General features: G+C 36.2%; 1 protein-coding gene across 1 annotated transcript; it reads right to left on the bottom strand.

Moving 5' to 3' along the window:
- Positions 1-1,149: 1,149 nt before the first annotated feature.
- On the bottom strand, positions 1,150-16,609 carry LOC141442741 (delta-sarcoglycan-like). Its single transcript, XM_074107834.1, has 6 exons — positions 16,386-16,609; positions 8,082-8,330; positions 3,314-3,503; positions 2,558-2,753; positions 1,897-2,020; positions 1,150-1,580 (listed from the first exon to the last, which is right to left on the bottom strand). The coding sequence occupies exons 2-6, from the start codon at positions 8,298-8,300 to the stop codon at positions 1,386-1,388; spliced, it is 924 nt and encodes a 307-aa protein (XP_073963935.1). The 5' UTR covers positions 8,301-8,330; positions 16,386-16,609; the 3' UTR covers positions 1,150-1,385.
- Positions 16,610-19,891: the final 3,282 nt, after the last annotated feature.

The following is a 19,891-nucleotide window of genomic DNA, read 5'->3' as shown; positions in this document are numbered from 1 at the left end:
AAAATGATGCGGATATTTTTAAAGTTGGTGGTGGACCTTGTGAAAAGTCCATCCAGATCGCTACCATCGTATTCGCTAATCCTACAGCTCCTGTGTTTTCGCCGTGGAGTGTAAGTCAGTCGGTAAAATTACTGGTACACACATGGAGTATTCTGTTCTTAGTTCTAAGTTGCGTTTTTAACTTGTGATTGAGTAATTACTGACTTACTGACTGAGACACTTAAAGCTCCGTTTCCCACCAATAATGTGCTGCCTCGCTCCGCTCAGCTGTTTCCACCAGAGATGTGGTGTGCGAGGATGTGTAAATGGAGCGTTTTCTATTGGACAATGAAAAACACGTTCTTCGCAACATATCCACACACATTATTGGTGGAACCGCAGCTTGAAAACCATAATCCATAACACTAGGGTTTGGAGCTTGAAATTTTGCTCATTTTATTATGTAAACCGACGGACTTTGCAAAACCCTCACGGCATAGACTCTGGCCAACGAAACACTTGCTGTACACTGATTAAAACGATGTTAGAATAGAATAGAATAATAATAGAATAGAATAATAATTCACATTCACAAATACACACAAATACAACAAAACTAAAAAACAACAATAACAGCAAACACAAATAAAAAAAGAAAAAAAGAAATACAAAATGTTGATACTTAGATATTAACTTAAATTTTCCATTTTTTTAAGTATACGCGAGACTTTAAGCTGTATAAATATTCATTATAGTAATGTGTGAAAGTTGATGATGCACTTTAGTATTCCCTTGGTAAATTTATAACCTTTGTCAGTGCCCATTTACGTACAGCCCAGACACATCCACTTTTGGACCACTTTGAATATATCTTCTAACATTTTATTTAACTTTAACAATCTTGTAAAATTTTCCATTTTTAGGATGGTAGGAGGTTGAATTAAACAAAAAATATTTTATTTATTTCTTAAAGCAGAAATATCAAAATTATCTAAGCCGGGTTAGAATGTCAATATGTCAATTTTGACAGTCTCAAAAATGATAACAACCTGATTTAAATTTCGTTTAAAATGCGTGGACAGCTTTCACTGGCCGGAGTCTAGTTAGTCCTGCAACGGGAGCGAATTCGCGGGCTTAAGCTGGTGTTAAAATAAATAGAAAACTTTCACGCTCAGTATATTATAATATCTATAATAAATTACGTTTACTGCTTCATAATCATAATACTTCGTGACATACATATAATTCATTTCAATACACATTTTCAGTTAAATCTATAATCACACATTTGTACTAAAATATAATTATTGTGCAAGGTGCAGAATCATAAGAATGTATTAATTACTTATTTATTTGTTTAATAATAAGTTTGGCACTAGTTTCATACTGCGGTCAGTCTATCAATATCATCTGCAGAATTCCGTATCAGCATCATTGGAAGTACAGGTTCCTTCGGCTGCAGCCAGGAACAGTTTGCCGGATGAGCAGGAACACAGCTGGTATACTCTCTGGGTTCTTAAATTTTTGTTCCGCCGTGTTTCATTAATTCTCACAGCCTCCTTCAGGCTCTGGATGAAAATACTGGGAGTGTCGATTTTTAACTGTAAAATACTTATAGTTAAAAAAAACTACAAAACCAGGCCCAGCGCGGATTGGGAGCTTTAAAACTATTAAATTGTGTCGCAAGTGCGTAGGGTTCCTCATGATGTTTTCCCTTACCATAGGGCACGTGATAAATTTCAATTGTCATTTCTCACTTAAATACTTATACATTCAGAGGCGAGAGCCTGGGTTTGAAGCCATGATCCTCTGCTTGAGAGGCCAATCTATACCTCTAAGGCTAAACATGAAGATTTTTCGTTCAACAGTAATTTAAATGGGAATACTGTTAATCTCAAAATACGGAAGTTAACTTACGGCGCCTACAACAGAATCCAGCTTAATGTTGCTGTGTGAAGTAACGTCGATACCGCCCGCTCGGCTCTCGAGATATATAGACTGCGGAGCCCTCAAATCCAGATGTCTTGTTAGGGATTCCAGTCTGAATAATATAAAAATGAATCATGAGAAAGGTGAAGCAGTTCGTAAGCGTAATATATTATTTTTTATTTATTTATTTATTAAATAAAATGACAGTCGATTCCGTTAAGGTCTACACTACACAAGAGCGTCGCCAGCCTACAATTAAGAGGGGACTGGTGGCAAGTTGGTATATTGGTTAAAAGCAGTCCAAAGAAGTGACACTATATTGCCTAAATCAATCTAAGTCACGATAGATAGTATCTTGTAAGATTTATTAAATCTACATGTTCTACAAAATCCACAATCTGCTACTGAATATTACTTTTGAGTGTATTAATCATCCAGGCATTAACAGAGAGTTGACCGTTGAGAATACTGCCACCAAACTTCACTACAGTTTTGCAGTTGGGTAATGCCAGCTAGGTTGTCAGAACAGACACTAACGGGAGGCTGGCGGTAGCCAGCACCTCTGTGTATACACGCGCATCTCCTCACCTCACCTGATGCGCGTATTACGCCACTAAATTGTTACAATACAACTGCCTAGAATAGACACTTACTGCAGATCGGCCCCGGTGGCGCCCGCACTTGCGGTGTCTGCACCGCAGTCTGCACCGTCACTCCGCCTTCGCCGTTAGCAGCCAGCGCGTCCGCGAACACGTGCACCTCATTCCGAGACGCGCGGAACACGCTGCCACCAAACTCATCCCGCACCTCGAAAGTGCGCCCGCTGCATTCAAGCCTGTCTCTTTCTGAAAAGTTAGTAGATGAATTTATCGGCTTCTGTATGTTATAAGTTATAATAAACCCTAACCCTTTCGCTCGCGGTAACCATAAGGTCTGGCAAACGAACTCAAATTCTGGATTTTTACTTTATTCTCACGGGAACTTCCAAAGAATAGGACTAAGTATAGAGTATTCTTTTACGTTGAATGAACAATACTTGTGCAAAATTTAATGTCTCTAAATTGAGTGTTGCAGATTTCGGGTTTTTGACTTGCGTACATCCTTGGTAGGTAATATCGGAATAACGAGGAGCCTATGTGTTATTCCCAAGGTGCCTACCAAATTTCATTCAAATCCTACCAGCCGTTCTTGTGTGAAAGAATGACAAATACACACACACTCAAAAACTTTGACATTATAAAGATTGTGATTTTGTTGAAAAGGAAATTTAAAGGTATATTTATTTATTTGGGAAACAAACAGCATTTATAACACAGTTGAATATGAATATAACTTAGTTGATACATAAGCCAAAGCAGTTTCCACTTATAAAGAAATAACATTAAGATTAAAAGAGCCATCTTACTGAGCATTAACTTGGCGGTTTCCTTCCGTTCCGGCTCGGAGACCAGCACCGTGAAGTTCCGGTAGGAGTGAACCGTGAGTGGTTGCCCCGAGCGGGAACGAATCGTTGATGCCACTAGGCTGTCTGTTACGAACGCCTGTCCCTCCAGCTCTATACCACCTTTAATAATTGTAATAGGCCCGAGCCCTCCCTGTAAAACCAAAAAATTATTTAAGATCTTACCCTGAAACAAAGACAACGAGATGGATTTTCACAATTTTATTTCTTAATCCCTCTCTCAAGGAATCTTTTGTTTGATATGGGGTTCCATTGGCGTGGTGCCGTAAACAACTTGCCGTTAAATTCAACTAGACGGTCATCGTCTCACAGCACAGCCAAAATAAAATAAATAATACAGAGAGTATCCTTCAATGAGGGTTTTCACAGAGGCGAAATATCGCTAGATGGCGTTAGTATCATGAGGTACGTTTGATTTAGTTTTTAACCAATCTCGAGCAAACGTCAAACGTCAAACGGACCTCACTATACTAATGCCATCTAGCGATATTTCAACTCTGTGAAGACTCTAATTGAATGCGATTTAAAAGTGGCTAAATGATTACCATGTTGTGTATTTATATTTAATTTATACCTACCTATGAAAGAGTAACGTGACAGACAGACAGCGCACAAACTAAACTAAACAAATGAAAATTTGGCAGAGTAGAGTTGTGTTTTGGGTTGGGCGTTTTCAGAAAAAGTTGTTGAAATGACTTTTTTTTAGATTTTGATGATATTTTGTTTTCTTACTCAGAATTAGGAGCACTTTCGATTGCAATAGGAGAAAAAAAGTGTCCCAGGTTTTTCATATAATTTTGTGTTATCCATTACACTATCGTCATACTAAACGTGTATAAAAACGGTAACGTAATGGAATAAAAAATCTTGGGACACTTTTTTTCTCCTATTACAATCGAAAGTGCTCCTGATTCTGAGTAGGAAAACGAAATTTCATCTAAATCTAAATAAAAAAGTAATTTCAACAACTTTTTCTGAAAAATAAATAAATAAATGGTAAGTATCGTTGATTTTACTGCCCGCGCGAACGAAGTTGCGAGCAAGAGCTAGTATGTAATATAGTTATACTAACTCCGCTAAGACAGCAGAAGGAACTGTTGGAAAACAAATGAATTTCAGTGATGAATACATCGGTTTATGCAGTTTGTAGTCGGCGGCCGCAGCGGGTAGCGTTAATGGTTATTACTTGGCTCAAAGAGATGCTGCAGCGATGTTATAAATTTAATGAAGCAATTTACGATTTATTAACCACTGAAAGCATAAGTTTTTCATTTAAAATTAACATTAAGTAAAATACGGTAATATTACGGTTGTAATTAAAATTAAGAGATCACTCTTAAGCGATAAGGTCGCCTATTGTTTACCATGTAATTTTCTTTCTGTTTACCAACCTATCTACCTATTTTCTGTATCGCTTAATATTTTTGGTGTACAATAAAGAGTCATTCTATTGTATTGTATTTGTAATTGATTTTTACTTGCAATACAAGGTGAATTTGAATTTCGAATATACTTAAAAACCAAATTCTCTTAGGTAGGTAGGTCCTTAAGTAGGTAAATAACATTTTACTGCACTAGAGTATTAGTAATTCCTTAATTCAGAATTAGTTATAGAACTGCTTATTTACCCAACATTTCACTGCACCAATTTGATAAGTTGTCTTACTTGTCTTAGACTCAGCAAACATTGCGATTAACGCGAGCGATTTTAGCATGCCGCCCCTTTTCAATGTATTCGCTTATAAAAGAGACGGCGCGTTAAAACTCCTCGCGTTTAAGTATTTTGGTAAGAAATTCAAAGGACTTTTTAATTTTTAATTTTATAGGAATATGTTTAAGAAAGTAGTCCTAATTGCTAATTAACACACGGGTTAACAGGGCGTAACCTGACAGTAAAATGAAGATCCATAAAAAATATAACAAAAAATAGAACCGACTACAAAAAAACATGAAAATAATTTTCTACCAGTCTGAAGTCGGTGCCTCAGCACGAGCTAGCAGGAGTGGACCTATAATCGTCTACCTCACCTACAATTGTACGAGTACCAATATAAGCCGAATGGCTTCAATCACTCCTGCTGGCTCGTGCTGAGGCACCGACTTCAGACTGGTAAAAAATATTTTGATGGTTTTCTGTAGTCTGTTCTATTTTTTGTTATATTTTTTTTTTCACGCTTTTTAGTGTAAAAGAGATAAGATATAATAGTTTAACGTCAGCTGCTCGTCACCTTTCGTTCATTATTGAGGAGTCCTGGTGCTACATCACCCGTTCCATTTCACCATATGAATCACGATGAGCTTAAATTGCTTAGCAACTGCGTTAAAGTAATTGAAATTCAACCCGTGTAGTACTTGTTATTGAGAAGTCGCTCCATTGGTCTAATTTGGTCTTCATCATCAGTTCAACTTCACCAAATGATGATTTTCAAGAGCAAATGCACGAGTTACTCCTAAATATATCGAAATTACCATAGGCGTTCCTACAATACTTGAAGAGTTCCCTCGATTTCCTTAGGATCCAATCATCAGATCCTGATTTTTTGCTTATGGGACCTAATTGAAAACATTCCTAGATGAACGAAAAAAAAGTTTTTCAAATCGGTTCATAAATGACGGAGTTCTGAGGTAACAAACATAAAAAAATACATCCGAATTGATAACCTCCTCCTTTTTAAAAAGTCAGTCGCTGTCTACATTCCTTAAACAATTTATCTAATATTTTTTAAGTATGTATCTATATCTATATAATTATATTTATCCGTTGTTTAGTACCCATAACACAAGCTTTGCTAAGCTTACTTTGGGACTAGGTCAATTGGTGTGAATTGTCCCGTGATATTTATTTATTTATTTATTTTTAATGTGATTGCTTTCGACTAGATTGTGGAATACCAATTAGTACATGTCATTATTGCATTTGTCAAAAGACGAAATCAACAAGATTGCTTCAGCTGATTGTGATCAAATAGAACCACACCGCAGAAATTGTAGCAGCAACGTTTAGAAAAATAAAACCGTTTAAGAAACTGCATCGAGTTTGTTTAAGCAGCTGCAAGCAAACTGCACGTTGCCACATGAAAATCTCTACGTACATTTGCTAAATGTACCTACCTATAACACCGTCTAAGTATTTTATTTGATATGATACAACACTTGTCTACCCTCTTTATTGTTAAAGTGATTTTTTACTTCTCATGCTCGTAAATTCGTGTTTATGCTGGATCTAGGTGACATAAAATGACTTTTTATGCTCTAGTGCATTAAGTAAAATCTTCGTATAAGACCAAGGTAATCAGGTCTCAACAGCCACAAACAAAAAAGTTTCTACATATTTTTTAATATTTTTTAATTTATGTAAAATTAAAAATCGATCAAACTAAAATATATAATTATATAATAATGCATGAAAAATAAAACAAAGTGGTCAATTGTTTCCACTGTTGCTACTCGTATTAAATTTCCTCGCAATCTAAGTGAAAAGCAGTGTAAAAGACGAGCATGGAAACAATTTTCCCCTCGAATTGTCTATCCACTCTCGCCGTACCGACTCGGGTGGCTATAATGAACGTCTTGGGTAAAATGTTTCGGTTTATGCTCTTGTTGTACAATCTAGTATTTATTGTCTGATACTCTGGCATTTTGATTTGGCAAGAAACATATGAAATAAATTTTGGGACTTTAGTTGAGTATCTTATCTAACTTATCTACTAGTGGTAGAGAGTATCGTAGGTTACATCATCTATGGTTATTTAAAAAAGAAGATAACGAGGGTACCTAGCACAAATTGTTAAATTTGGACAATGGTTGTTTTCTTAACCGCTGATATTGTTATTGTGTAAAATTTGGAATAAAAAGCCACTCATAGCCAAATTTCGGCACTCTGCAATAATCAGAAATCAACAAAAAAAAGCCTTCCAAAATTATAAATAAATACTATTAATGTAAATTCAGTGTAGCTCTGCCCAAATTTGGTAAGTCATTGGCAAATATCAATCTTTATTTGTGTATTTCCAACTTGTGTAAATAATAAATAATCTAAGATACAATAGTTTAATATCAACTGCTCGTCACCTTTTACGAAATATTGTTTTTTCCGATGCAGAGACGATCATTATTGAGGAGTCCTGGTGTTTCACCTCACCACCCGCTTAACCATATGCATTACGAGGAGCCTAAATTGCTTAGTAACTGTGTTAAAGTAATTAAAATTCGACCCGTGAAATACTTGTTATTGAGTAGTAACTCCGAATGCCAACTGTGGTCTTCATCATCAGTTCCACTTCACCAAATGACGATTTTCAAGAGCAAATGCACGAGTTTACTACTTATATCCAATTTACTATAGGTGTCCCTACAACATTTGAAGAGATCCCTCGATTTCCTTATGATCCAAAAAAAATTTCAAATCGGTTCATAAATAACGGAGTTCTGAGGTAACAAACATAAAAAAAATACAACCGAATTGATAACCTACTTTTTTGAAGTCTGTTAAAAAGTATGCCAAATTGATGTCACCCGTTTCTTAAATATGGTGGTATGCGACGCGAGCACATTTATAGAATAGTGCAGGGTTGATCCCGATTAAATCGCCATAATCATTGATATGAATCAAATCAATTGACTTGAGATTGGAAACTTTTATGAATAACGGGGTTTTAGATGCTAATATTGACGTAAATATAATGTGCGGGTTCAAATATATCCAACTCACCATTCTTAGTTTCAAACTACTAATAATCCAAAGAGTTAGTCCAATGTTGAGGAAGATCAGCACCATTAGGAAGACTAAGATACAGTAGAGGGCAGTCTTGCGCCAGCCTCTGAAGACAACAGCGGGCAGGCAGGCGGGGCCCGGGTGCTCCACTGCCGGCTGCGGATTCTCTCCGGGCGGCGTGCAGCCCCAGCCGTGCACCGCGCCTTCCCCCGTCATCCTTTACTGTGATACAGATCCGCTATTATCCTACAACAAAGGATTACAACTAATTTCAATTAGCCTCTAATGGAGTGTCAGAGGCTTACTGGCGTTTCATATATTGTATTAGTCATGTCATAGTCCATAAATAAAACAAGTGCACATATATTCAACGATTTAGATTTTTAATTCACAATAGATACAGCTGTTTCTAATTTTTTCACTATACAATTTAGGTTAACTACTCAATGTGAACAGTAATAGTACATTTCGATACTAGTGCGGAAAGGATGTCATTACTTCACGAGTCCCAAGGTATCCACGCCTTCGGACGTGGCAAGACTCGGGACGAGTGAAGAATGACATTTCCGCGCGTGTATCGTTTAATGTTTTTACATTTGCGAAAGAAATACAACAAAGAAAAGATATGTTGAAAGGAATAAAAATACAGTCAGTTTTGAGTGATTCTTAATGTCAAATAATTTTTGTCTTCATCATAGTTTTTAGCATTGAATACTTCGACCACAAGGTAGAGGCCCGATATTTCTAAGAAAGTTCAAGAAAAAAAGGCCATAACGTTTTCTGAGAACGTCTTCACTTTATGTTCCGTTTTTCAGTTCACATCTATTCATAACCCGCTATGATATTTATGTTTAAATTTTTCCGGTAAAGCACTATTACTCGCAATTGCGGCCTTCTCACAGAATTATGTCTAGCAGTATTATAGTACATTGTGCATTAAGGGGCGTTAGAAGGGGATTACTAACGAAAGTCTATTAGAAGAAGAAAATGCGAGGAAGAAAATGCAAAAAATTTAATTATTTTGTGTCCAAACACTTCACAGCTCAGCAAAAGCAAGACGCTAAGAAAACAACTGAATAAAATATGGCTACCCGCCAATACAGCTGGCTAATACGAAATTTGAAAATCGAAGTTCGTATCGTACCGTCCCTCTTACTCTCGTATTAAATAATATTAGCGTCAGGAAAACGATATGAACTTCGATTTTCGAATTTCGTGGAAGCCCCCCTGATTGTCACTTTTTTCGAGTCGTCTACCATAGATAATACTAAGAACCGTATTTAGTTTAGAATTCGAATGGTCTTACGGCCAGAGTATTCCAACATGCTAAAAAAATATTTACTAAATTTTTTGCAAAACAAATCGATATAAATTTAAAATATAAAAATAACAAAGTTTCATGAAGCGTGGCCCATTTTTATGGTGTAAAATTAGGTTATATCAGTGGTTATATCTAAGTTTTAAAGATGTAAATAAAACGTAGGCTGACTTGAAATCTCTTTAGTTTGAAATGACGTATCTACTAACTTTTTAAAACTAAAGTCATAACTCCCTTGGGAAGGAAAACTATACGTAAATCCATAATTCCCAGCCGCGGGAACAATTGAGGCGATTGTCTTTTAGTATACAGTTATGGAATAACGTGTCGTCATCGACGAGCAAATGTGATGAATAATCCATTTCAAACTCTGATCCACTCATTTTACAAAAGCTTTTTGAAAACTTTAAACTTTACTGAACACAGTTAAAACTTTAGCAGTGAAAATTGTTGACAAATTATAGGCGTTTTTTTTCAAAAACATATTTAATGTGAAGGAAACTATTGGTATGATAGTTTACTATTATTACCCTACTATCACTGTGTTCGATATTTAAATTGTATAAAAACAAAAACTACTGTTGCCTTACGAACTTAATATAATAAACATGCTTGCAGTAGGAAAAGCGCCCCACTTTGACAGGCGTTTCGGCAGCTGTTCCGTTTCATTCAGACACCTTAACCCTCTATTGCATGAGGTATGAAACATTAACAAAAATAAAATTTTTTTTTTAGAATATTATGTATTTATTGTATCCTTACATGGCTTCGTATCCTTACATTGCTTGTATGAATCCATTGTTTCGTATGCAATTAGAAAAGAAAACCCCAAACTTCTAATTATCTACACATCTATTTTTCACATGAAATGATAATCTCTGAAACAATTTCTTTTGTCATTGTAGTATAAACGGACTTCATATTTTTCACACATTGTTAATGACCGGCATTTGCGGAGATTTTGACATACTTGTCGGGTTTTTTATCCATTTTGGATAGTGACCTATGGTGCGCACAGACTTAATGGAGCATCGATGTCTTGTTTCTAGAGCTTGTTGGAAATTGGGTATTGTAATTGTAATTGGATTGTAATAACAATTAAAAAAAAATGATAGTAATTATAATGCTGAAGAGGCAAGTAATAAAATATTAATATTTTTATATTTTTGCCGTAATAGGTAATAGGTTTTTAGTTTTATTACGTCTTGGTACAAACTATTTAACATTACAACCTCTTCAGTAAGTAGGCGATAATCATGAATTGGAACAAGCACAAATTTAAAAACATTGGAAAAGTAAAAAGCACTAGTGCGCAAAAACGAACTTTGCACACGCCAAACAGCCAAAAAAGTAAACTTTTTGAGCAACTGTATTAAAATAGTAGATTGTACAACAAGAGCATAAAACGAACCATTTTACCCGAGACGTTCATATAGCGTACGGCAGTTTTACACTGCTTTTCACTTCGATTGCGAGGAGATGAAATAACAACAGTAAAAACATTGTTCACTTACTAGGTACCTTTTATTTTTATGCATTGCTGATATAATTATGAATATTTAGTTTGTTGATTTATTCTGATTGATTTTTAGTTTTAAATATATTAAAAAATATATGTAGAAACTTCTTGGTTTGTGACTGTCTACACCTGATTGCCTTGGCCTTAGACGAAGATTTTACTTTATGCGCTAGAGCATAAAAGTAATTTTATTTCGCCTAGATCCAGCATAAACACGAACTTTACGAGCATGAGAAGTGAAAAATAGATTTTAACTTTTTTTTTTGTTTGCTTCTATCTCCTAAACCATTTTGCGATTTAAGTTTAGGAATTGATATCTCCAAATATTTCGCAACCGTAAACATTTGATACACGCTACAAAGTAGGCATTTATACTTTGCAATTTTATTGGCACAGGTCTTTCAGAACATTTAGGATGAGTTACAGGTCTGTCCTAGTTTCGGAGTTTTACTGTGTTCGTCTCTTGTTATATTGAGATTCCGCTAGGTAACGAAAATGCATCTAAAAATACGAACTCACCTAGTATCGTCTGAAACTACTATTGATTCACGGCTTCACTGACTTAACATTAAACTTTCAGAAAAATCGATGAATGGCTGTAATTTGGTATTACTTATATTAATACAAATTGGAACCGGTTGATCGATCGATCCACCCTTAACAATTTTGTAATATATAAATACACCAAACTTGTTTTGATTGTGACAGGTTTGCTTTTATCCTACAGGCTGTCACTTGTTAGGATTTTACATTAAGTTTGTTTAAATTGAATGAATCACAAGGTTGGGTTGGGATGACAAAACGTGCGGGAAAGCGCAGCGTACTGCACTAATGAACGCCGCAGCGAGCGCGTACCAACTAATGAATATAACACGGAGGCTTTACAAAAAAACAGCCTGTAAATTGGCCGAATGTTAATAACACTGACAGACAACAGGGCATTATTGTAGTTGTAGTTGTTCTCGTTCGTGTTCCTTAGTTTTCACAATAAAAAAAGGTATTGAATTATGCGGTCTGTTATTATTCTTCTTTTAAATAAAGAAAAAAAAACTAAAAGTAGCGCCATATCTAACGAAAAACCGTATTTTAATAAAACGCCATAGCCATAAACGAACAAAAAAAATGGAACTTTTAAATGCCTGCAAGCTCTTTGATGTGTCACATGTTTTTTTCTATTTTTTCGAGGTTTGCTGATGCACACCCACATGAAATAACACGTCATAACATGTACTACTTGCTGCTGGAAAGTATTAAGTCAGGTTGATATAGGTACATAAAAGATTTAATTATTTTTACCAGTCACAAATCTATTTCAATATATCCGGGAAATACTATGCTGTAAGGCATATCATTAATAATAATAATAAATAAATAATAAATATCATGGGACACTTGACACCAATTGGCCTAGTCCAAAACTAAGCTAAGCTTGTACTATGGATACTAGGCAACGGATAACATACTTATATAGATAAATACATACTTAAATACATATTAAACATCCAAGACCCGAGAACAAACATTCGTGTTTATTAAGGTTCAATTTGAAATTTGAAAATCAGTCTGCTGTACAATTCAATGATTTCGGCCAGTACTCGTAGCTTTAAATACATAATACATTATATTCAGAAACATTTTTATTTGCGAAAGTTCATTTCAGATAGAATACCGGAATGATAAGGATCAGAACGAGAATAATGTTTTTATTTTATCAAATTGACAACGTAAATACTTGTATTGTGTAGTGGTAGGCAACTCTCAGTGCGCGAGTACCTACGACTTGCCCTTTGGATACTAGAGCTCCTACAGGGTTTACTAATATTATGTTGCATTAAATCGAATCTCATAATTTTGATTCTCATAACAACCTTCAGCAGAATCATCATATTATATCACCGAATTACTTTTCGCATACATTTTTCTCATACTATAATTTCTCATAATTTTGTAAAGCCGAATATTAACATCACATAATTTCGATGAGAATAATATTTATATGCTCGAATAGTTGCTACACAGAAAGACATATCTCATAATATTATTTTGCATAAGGATAATAAAAAGCAGAATTATATATATAAACGGCTCCAACGATTTCGATGAATTTTGGTATGTAGGGGTTTTCGGGGATGAAAAATCGACCTAGCTTGGTCTTATCTCTGGGAAAACGCTTGTTACCGAGTTTTAACCCAAGCGGAGCTCGGTCGCCCAGATATTAATATTATTATGTGTCATTACGGTTGTGAATCTGAAACTGGCTCAGTATAATGCTGACGCGTTAAAAACACCCCAGCGTTGTTTTAATTGTAGTTCTAAATTAACTTAACCTTTATTGGCAGCAGTAAGATTCTGGCGCTTCGCCGGCCGTTGCCGTGGCACGCTCGCTCCGCTCGCTCGACTCGCTCCGCTCGCTCGGCTTGCGCGCTGTTGTGGTCGCAGTTCTTTCCTAATCCAACCTACTATGAAGCTGCTGTTCTGTTCTGTGCTTGGCCTGCTGCGTTACAGCACGTTTACTTTGCTTTACTTTAACCTTAACCCATTCTTATGGTAGCTGTTAGTTCCTTTAACTATGTCATTGCCATGTTTAAAATTCCGTGTAAATACAATAGTCCAATTTAGTATTTTGCTATGCCAATATGCCACATAAAAATCGGCGTTATTAATGTTCTGCTATTTAATATTCTGCAAAAGTAATATTCGGCGTTATGAGTGTTTTGCTATGTAATATTCTGAGAAATGACTATTATTCGAACTGATAATTATGCAAAGTGATGATTATGCAGAAGTATTATACGGCTAAAAAAATTATGAGGTACCTGTTATGCGAAGTGTGATTCGGAGAATCGATATTATGCAAGATAAAGGGAACCCGTCCTACAGAGGTTACCATTCTACAAGGCTGTCAATAGTTCCTTAGTATTTATTGATTAGAAATCGTGCCCAATGGTAGAGAGAGTACGTTGTTATTTAGATAAAGCAGAAGGATGCCACCTAGGAGCGCCTACGCATCGCGTCTGAATAATTTTTGAATTTAGAATTGTTTTGAATTGTCTGAGTCGTGGTGTGTAAGTGGTTTATTGATCAACTCTACATATGAAAAGTAAGGGACTTACGGATGCTGTTTTGCAATAGTGTGTTAAACCTGTTTAATTCTGCAATACAATGTCAACCCTTAGAATAGTACATTGTGCATTAAGGGGCGTAAGAAGGAGGCGGAGGGCGTTTAATGTCTCGAGTTTGTAATCCCCTTGCGGCCCGTGATACACATAATGATTTTCATTACACTGCGAGGATAAAAATGCAAAAAGTTAAATTATTTTGTGACTAAACTCTTCACAGCTCCGCAAAAGAGACGCTAAGAAAACAACTGAATAAAATAATGGCTACCCACCCGCCAATACATGGGGCTACATCAAAATTCGAAAATCGAAGTTCGTATCGTACCGTCCCTCTCACTCTCGTATTAAATAATATTTGCGTCAGCTAATCGATACAAACTTCTTTTTTCGAATTGCGTTGTAGCCCCCCTGATTGTAACTTTTTTCGAGTCGTCTACCATACGTAATGCTAAGCTAATTATTCCAACATGCTAAAAAAATATTTACTAAAATTATTGCAAAACAATTTGATTTATATTTAAAATATAATAACGAAGTTTCATGATGCGTGGAAAAGTTTTATGGTGTAAAATTTGGTTATAGCTAAGTTTTAAAGATGTAAATAAAACGTTGGCTGACTTGAAACCTCTTTAGTCTGAAATGACGTGACTACTTACTTTTTAAAACTAAGGTCATAAACTCCCTTGAGAAGAAAAACTATAAGTAAATCCATAACTCCCCCATTCGCCACGAGGCCATTGTCCTTTAGTATAACATCATTGACGAGCAAGTGTGATGAAAAAGAATTTTAACAGTTGACAAAAGTATTATTGCAACATGACAGTGAATTGACTCAGTATTGCAAAAAGCGTCCTATACCGTGCGTGAGTCATACAAGGGCTGTATGTACACGTAGATCTTTTAAAGTACGCAAAGGATCTTAATGCGGTTTGAACTATCAGTTCAATAATTGTTCATGGAAGTTATACATAATTATAATATGTATAATCTATAAGAGCGACGTGCTTCAGCTTTGGGTGGGGGTCGATTTGGGGAAAAGATGTTGAAAAATCTGTACTGCTTTGAATTATAAACTTAAATTTTGTATCTTTTGTTTCAAAGTTGCACCCGTGTGAAGCCGGTATGGGCTAGTAATGTAAATATAAGTAAAGGTACTTAAGTAATGGTTATTATCTAATTTTTTACAAACTAAATAAATGACGCGTAAAAATGATGATTATTAGAGATAAACTTATTAAACTGCTTATCTATACGTCTACTAACAAACCCTTTGCCAATATAAAAAAATATATAGTCGGTAAAATAAACAAAGCTCTTATTAATATGAAATTATAAATAACGTGTAAAATGTTATCAAGGGGGTGAATGTATGTCACCGTTCTATCACTCCGTATCACCGGGCTTTGTCGCGAGCTCTGCAAGTCTATACAATAGACCCCACTTCAAAGACGAATACTTTAACCATATATAATACTAGGCGTACAAAATTTGCGATAACATTGTCTCATACGTGAAACTGAGACTACTTAAAGTGACGCGACTTTACTACATTAATTACTTAATGCTTGCCTTTTTTGAGTTTCTGTACGTCGTGGTTGCAAAATTTTCTTAAATAGCAAAAGCACGTAAACACTGCATTTTCATTAAATCCTCTACCGTATTGGCCCAAGTCTCGGCAGCACCGACATTCGTCTATAGAGGTTCTCGACCGCGACACACGACGTTTTCACTTTTAATGTGTAGTTTATTAATGTCTAATAGCTAAAGCGGTAATACGCGATACGGGTGGTTGAATCGGAGGTGCTCCGTGACTGAGAGACTAGGTAAATCCATAGGTGGTAGATTCAACACTTGAAATAACTGGCGCGGCGCGCGGCGAGGTGACGTGCTCCAGAATATAATATCAGGCGGTGTAGTGGCCTGCGACTCGCGCGCGCCCGCCGCTGCCGCACCGCGCCGCCCGCCGGCCGCCGCCCGCCCTCATAATAAACGATATAGCGCAAAAATAGAAGCTCTGGAGCGGATATCGTTGTTCTCTCCACGTAAATACTGACGTTTGTAGCGTCCCTGTGTACCTGCTTTATAAACGTCAGTTACTACTGTCGATTGCCTTTGAATTTTGGAGTTCTATTATTACCAGCGTCAGCGTTGAAATTGTAGACTAAGCGAGTTATTCGTGAAGTAAGCAAATTGGCTCTCGCCTCACATTTAGTCCACTTTTATTTACTTCAGTAGTTAGCCGTCCACTAAAATATTAACAGAATAAATTTAATAAAACTCTACAAAAATATATTCATTTCGCATATTAAGGTGAATGTATACCATTATGAATAGAAAGAACTTACCATACCTAAATATCCGCTATATGATTCAAGACCCTTCAATCACTGAACTCACAAGCACTGGATTCGAAGCACGTGTATCATGAATAATTTCAGCAGGTGTTCAAGCCAGTGAGGTTCAGATGGAGTCTGCATGCAGCTGTCAGTCGGCGTCGCGGGGTATCGTGGGGCGCGAGGCAACCACACGGGCCCGACGTCATAGCAACACTGGCGGGCGGGCAACGTGCGCCAGCGACGCCGATGCCGAATTCAACTCGTTTTGAAGTGTTGCATTTTTAATCGGGTGCCCGTCTCGCGCGGGACATAACTCCGGGGCCCGGGTACAGCTGCCTCTATTACAAAATCTAGTTAACGTTATCATTAACCGTCACCTTCATACAGACTTGTTAATAATTTATGTGGATCCGTATCAACTCCCACCTTCCTCTCAACATTGCGAACAGCTGTACGCCGTTTGGCTCTGGCGATATGTGGGTCAGGTTGCTTTACGGTTAAGTTTTTTGACGTAAACCCCTTATTTATTTATCTATTTTCCTATTCACCTATATTGTATGTAGGTATCTACAGATCTAATAAGTAATTTACTGCAGAATATAAAAAATTCTTAGGGATAGTATTTTTTTTGTAGGACTAAACAGGTAGGTATTAATAGTAGATTGTTGCACCAAGCAGAAAGTTATTTATTATTGCACCGAGGGCCGATTTGGAGCCCGAGCGTTAGCGAGGGCTTTAAAAAGCACGAGGGCAATATAAATTACTTAATGCGAGGCGCATAATCTGCTTTTCTTTCAACTATTACAGGAATAATAGACGAAAAAAAAACTCATGCTAAACAATTAATAGGAAAGAAATGTCACTAGCACTCGATGATTCCATTTTTGTAAGTTTACATTCGCACTCTCAAAAAATGTCGGGTGACACTATTTACCGGATGTACTCGTAGGGACGTACAATACCGACATGATATTTTGTGATACGCCCATAGAAACTCTTGTCAGTTTGACACCAGTTTGTATGGGCGTGTACACGAAATAACGCTTACACTATTCACCCACAATTTGTTTTTTTTTTAATTTCTTACTTTTTTTTGGTAGAGTTAGTAGCCAGTAGCAGATATTTTTACCCGCGATCTGTCAAATTTCGGATGGGCGCCAGGTTGACCAAACAAACACACAGTTTTTTTTTTAAATACGGCTACTTACTATTTTTCATAGGATTGGTAGCAACATTTTTTTGTACGCAATCTGTCAAATTTCATATTAAGACCGTCAGGTTGACCACTAGATTTTTTACACTATGCAGGCTAATTTTATAGCAAAAATACTTGTGTTACCTCTTTGGTGGTGTAATTTAAAAAAAAATCTAAAACAATGCAATAATCTAAAACAATCCAACTAGGCTTTAATTTCATCATAACCGCACTAAATACCCAGCACAAAGCGGGACTTATTAAATTGTTTTAGATTTTTTTTTAATTGCACGACCAAAGTGGTACCTAACACAAGTATTTTTGCTATAAAATTAGCCTGCATAGTGTAAAAAAATCTAGTGTTAGGTCGGTCAACCTGACGGTCTTATGAAATTCGAAAGATTGCGTACAAAAAATTGTTGCTACCAATCCTACCAAAAATAGTAAGTACTTAGCCGTATATAAAAAAAAACTTTGTGTGTTTCGTTGGCTATCCTGGCGCCCATCCGAAATTTGACACATCGCGGGTAAAAATATCTGCTATATACATATACTAACTCTGCCAAAAAAAGTAAGAAATTAAAAAAAAGTAATTGGTGAGAACCTTGCGAATTTTCCGTGGACATTTTTTGAGAGTGCGAATGTAAACTTATAACCTAACCAACAAAAAGGTTGGAAAACCCCCGACTTTGTCACTTCAAAGTTCAATATCTTAAAAACGGCTCAACCGATTTTGATAAATATCTAAGAACCATTGCCAGAAAACCTGCTTTCAGTTAAAAAAACCGCATTCATATCGGTCCACCCGTTTAAGAGCTACGGTGCAACAGACAGACAGACAGATACACAGACATACAGACACACAGAAACACATAGCGGTCAAACTTATAACACCCCTCTTTTTGCGTCGGGGGTTAAAAAATGGAATCATCGAGTGCTAGTGACATTTCTTCCCTATTAATTGTTTGGCATGAGTTTTTTTTCGTCTACTATTCCTGTAATTAATGTCTACTAATCAGATTACGTACCTCGCATTAAGTAATTTATATTGCCCTCGTGCTGTTTAAAGACCTACTCGCTGACGCTCGGGCTCCAAATCGGCACTCCGTGCAGTAATAATAAATAACTTTCTGCTTGGTACAACAATCTACTATTTCATCACACTTCTCGTCAATGATGTTATTCCATGCCTGTATACTAAAGGACAATGACCTAAATTGTTCCCGCAGGGAGTAATGAAATACCTATTTACGTACAGTTTTTCCTCCCCAGGGAGGAAAAGTTTAGTTTAGTCAGCCAACGTTTTATTTGTATCTTTAAAACAGCTATGACCCAATTTCATAACACAAAACTTATCTACACTTTATATTTTAAATTTATATCATATTGTTTTGCAAAAACCATTCAAATTCTAAACTAAACACAGATCTCAGCATTACCTATGGTGACCACTTGAATAACCCTCCTTCTTCGCAGTCGGGTAAAAATAGTGACAATCAAGGCCTAATTACATAAAAAAGTACAAGCTAATAAGTTATTGATTTTCAATACAAAATCGCTAATACTATTAGCTTGTACTTTTGATGCAATCGGGTCCAGGGGAGCTACTTCGATATTCGAAAATCGAAGTTCGTATCGTATCACTGACGCTAATATTATTTCATACGAGAGTGAGAGGGACGGTAAGTACGATACGAAATTTGATATTCGAATTTCGTAATAGCCCCCCTGTATTGACGGGTAGTCATTATTTTATTCAGTGGTTTTCTTAGCGTCTTTCTTCTGCCGAGCTGAGAAGTTTTTAGACACAAAATACGTAATTTTATTTTTTGCATTTTTTCCTCGCAATAATGTGATGAAAATCATTGTGTGTATCACGGACAGTAAAGGGATTACAAACTGTCATTAAAAGCCTTTCGCCTTCGGCGTCGGGCTTCTAATATACTCTCGTTAGTAATCCCCTTATTACGGCTTTTAATGCACAATGTACTATTCTCAAGAGAAATGACAAGTCTAGATACTCGAACCAACACGGCATAATGTTTGGCATCGCAAACACGATTTAGCGAATCGATAATTTGGCTATTTCGAACTCGACTGCCTGGCCGTCAGTATTGCACTTAAAACGTCTGGTTTGTTTTGTCCACTTAAAATGAGCTCAAATACTGCTGAATAAATAAATACATAGTAATATCAAAATAACTTTACAAAGTACGACCTTTGAATTTAAATTTACCGCTGACTCATTGAAAGACACAGTTAATTTTGCTGCAGAAACCGATTTATAATACGCAATAAAATAAGATAAAAGGTAAAAGTA

This window comes from Choristoneura fumiferana, chromosome 2 (assembly GCF_025370935.1).
Source record: "Choristoneura fumiferana chromosome 2, NRCan_CFum_1, whole genome shotgun sequence".
NCBI lineage: Eukaryota > Metazoa > Arthropoda > Insecta > Lepidoptera > Tortricidae > Choristoneura > Choristoneura fumiferana.
This window is presented reverse-complemented; position numbering and strand designations above follow the sequence as displayed.

Excerpts from the sequence above, each read along its gene's own strand:
- LOC141442741 (XM_074107834.1), bottom strand. The coding sequence starts at position 8,300 with ATGACGGGGGAAGGCGCGGTGCACGGCTGGGGCTGCACGCCGCCCGGA. Across the intron at positions 2,754-3,313 it reads AACCGCCAAGTTAATGCTCA|AAAGAGACAGGCTTGAATGC; the intron begins GTAAGATGGCTC and ends CTAACTTTTCAG. Across the intron at positions 2,021-2,557 it reads CCGGGGCCGATCTGCAGTAA|ACTGGAATCCCTAACAAGAC; the intron begins GTGTCTATTCTA and ends TATATTATTCAG.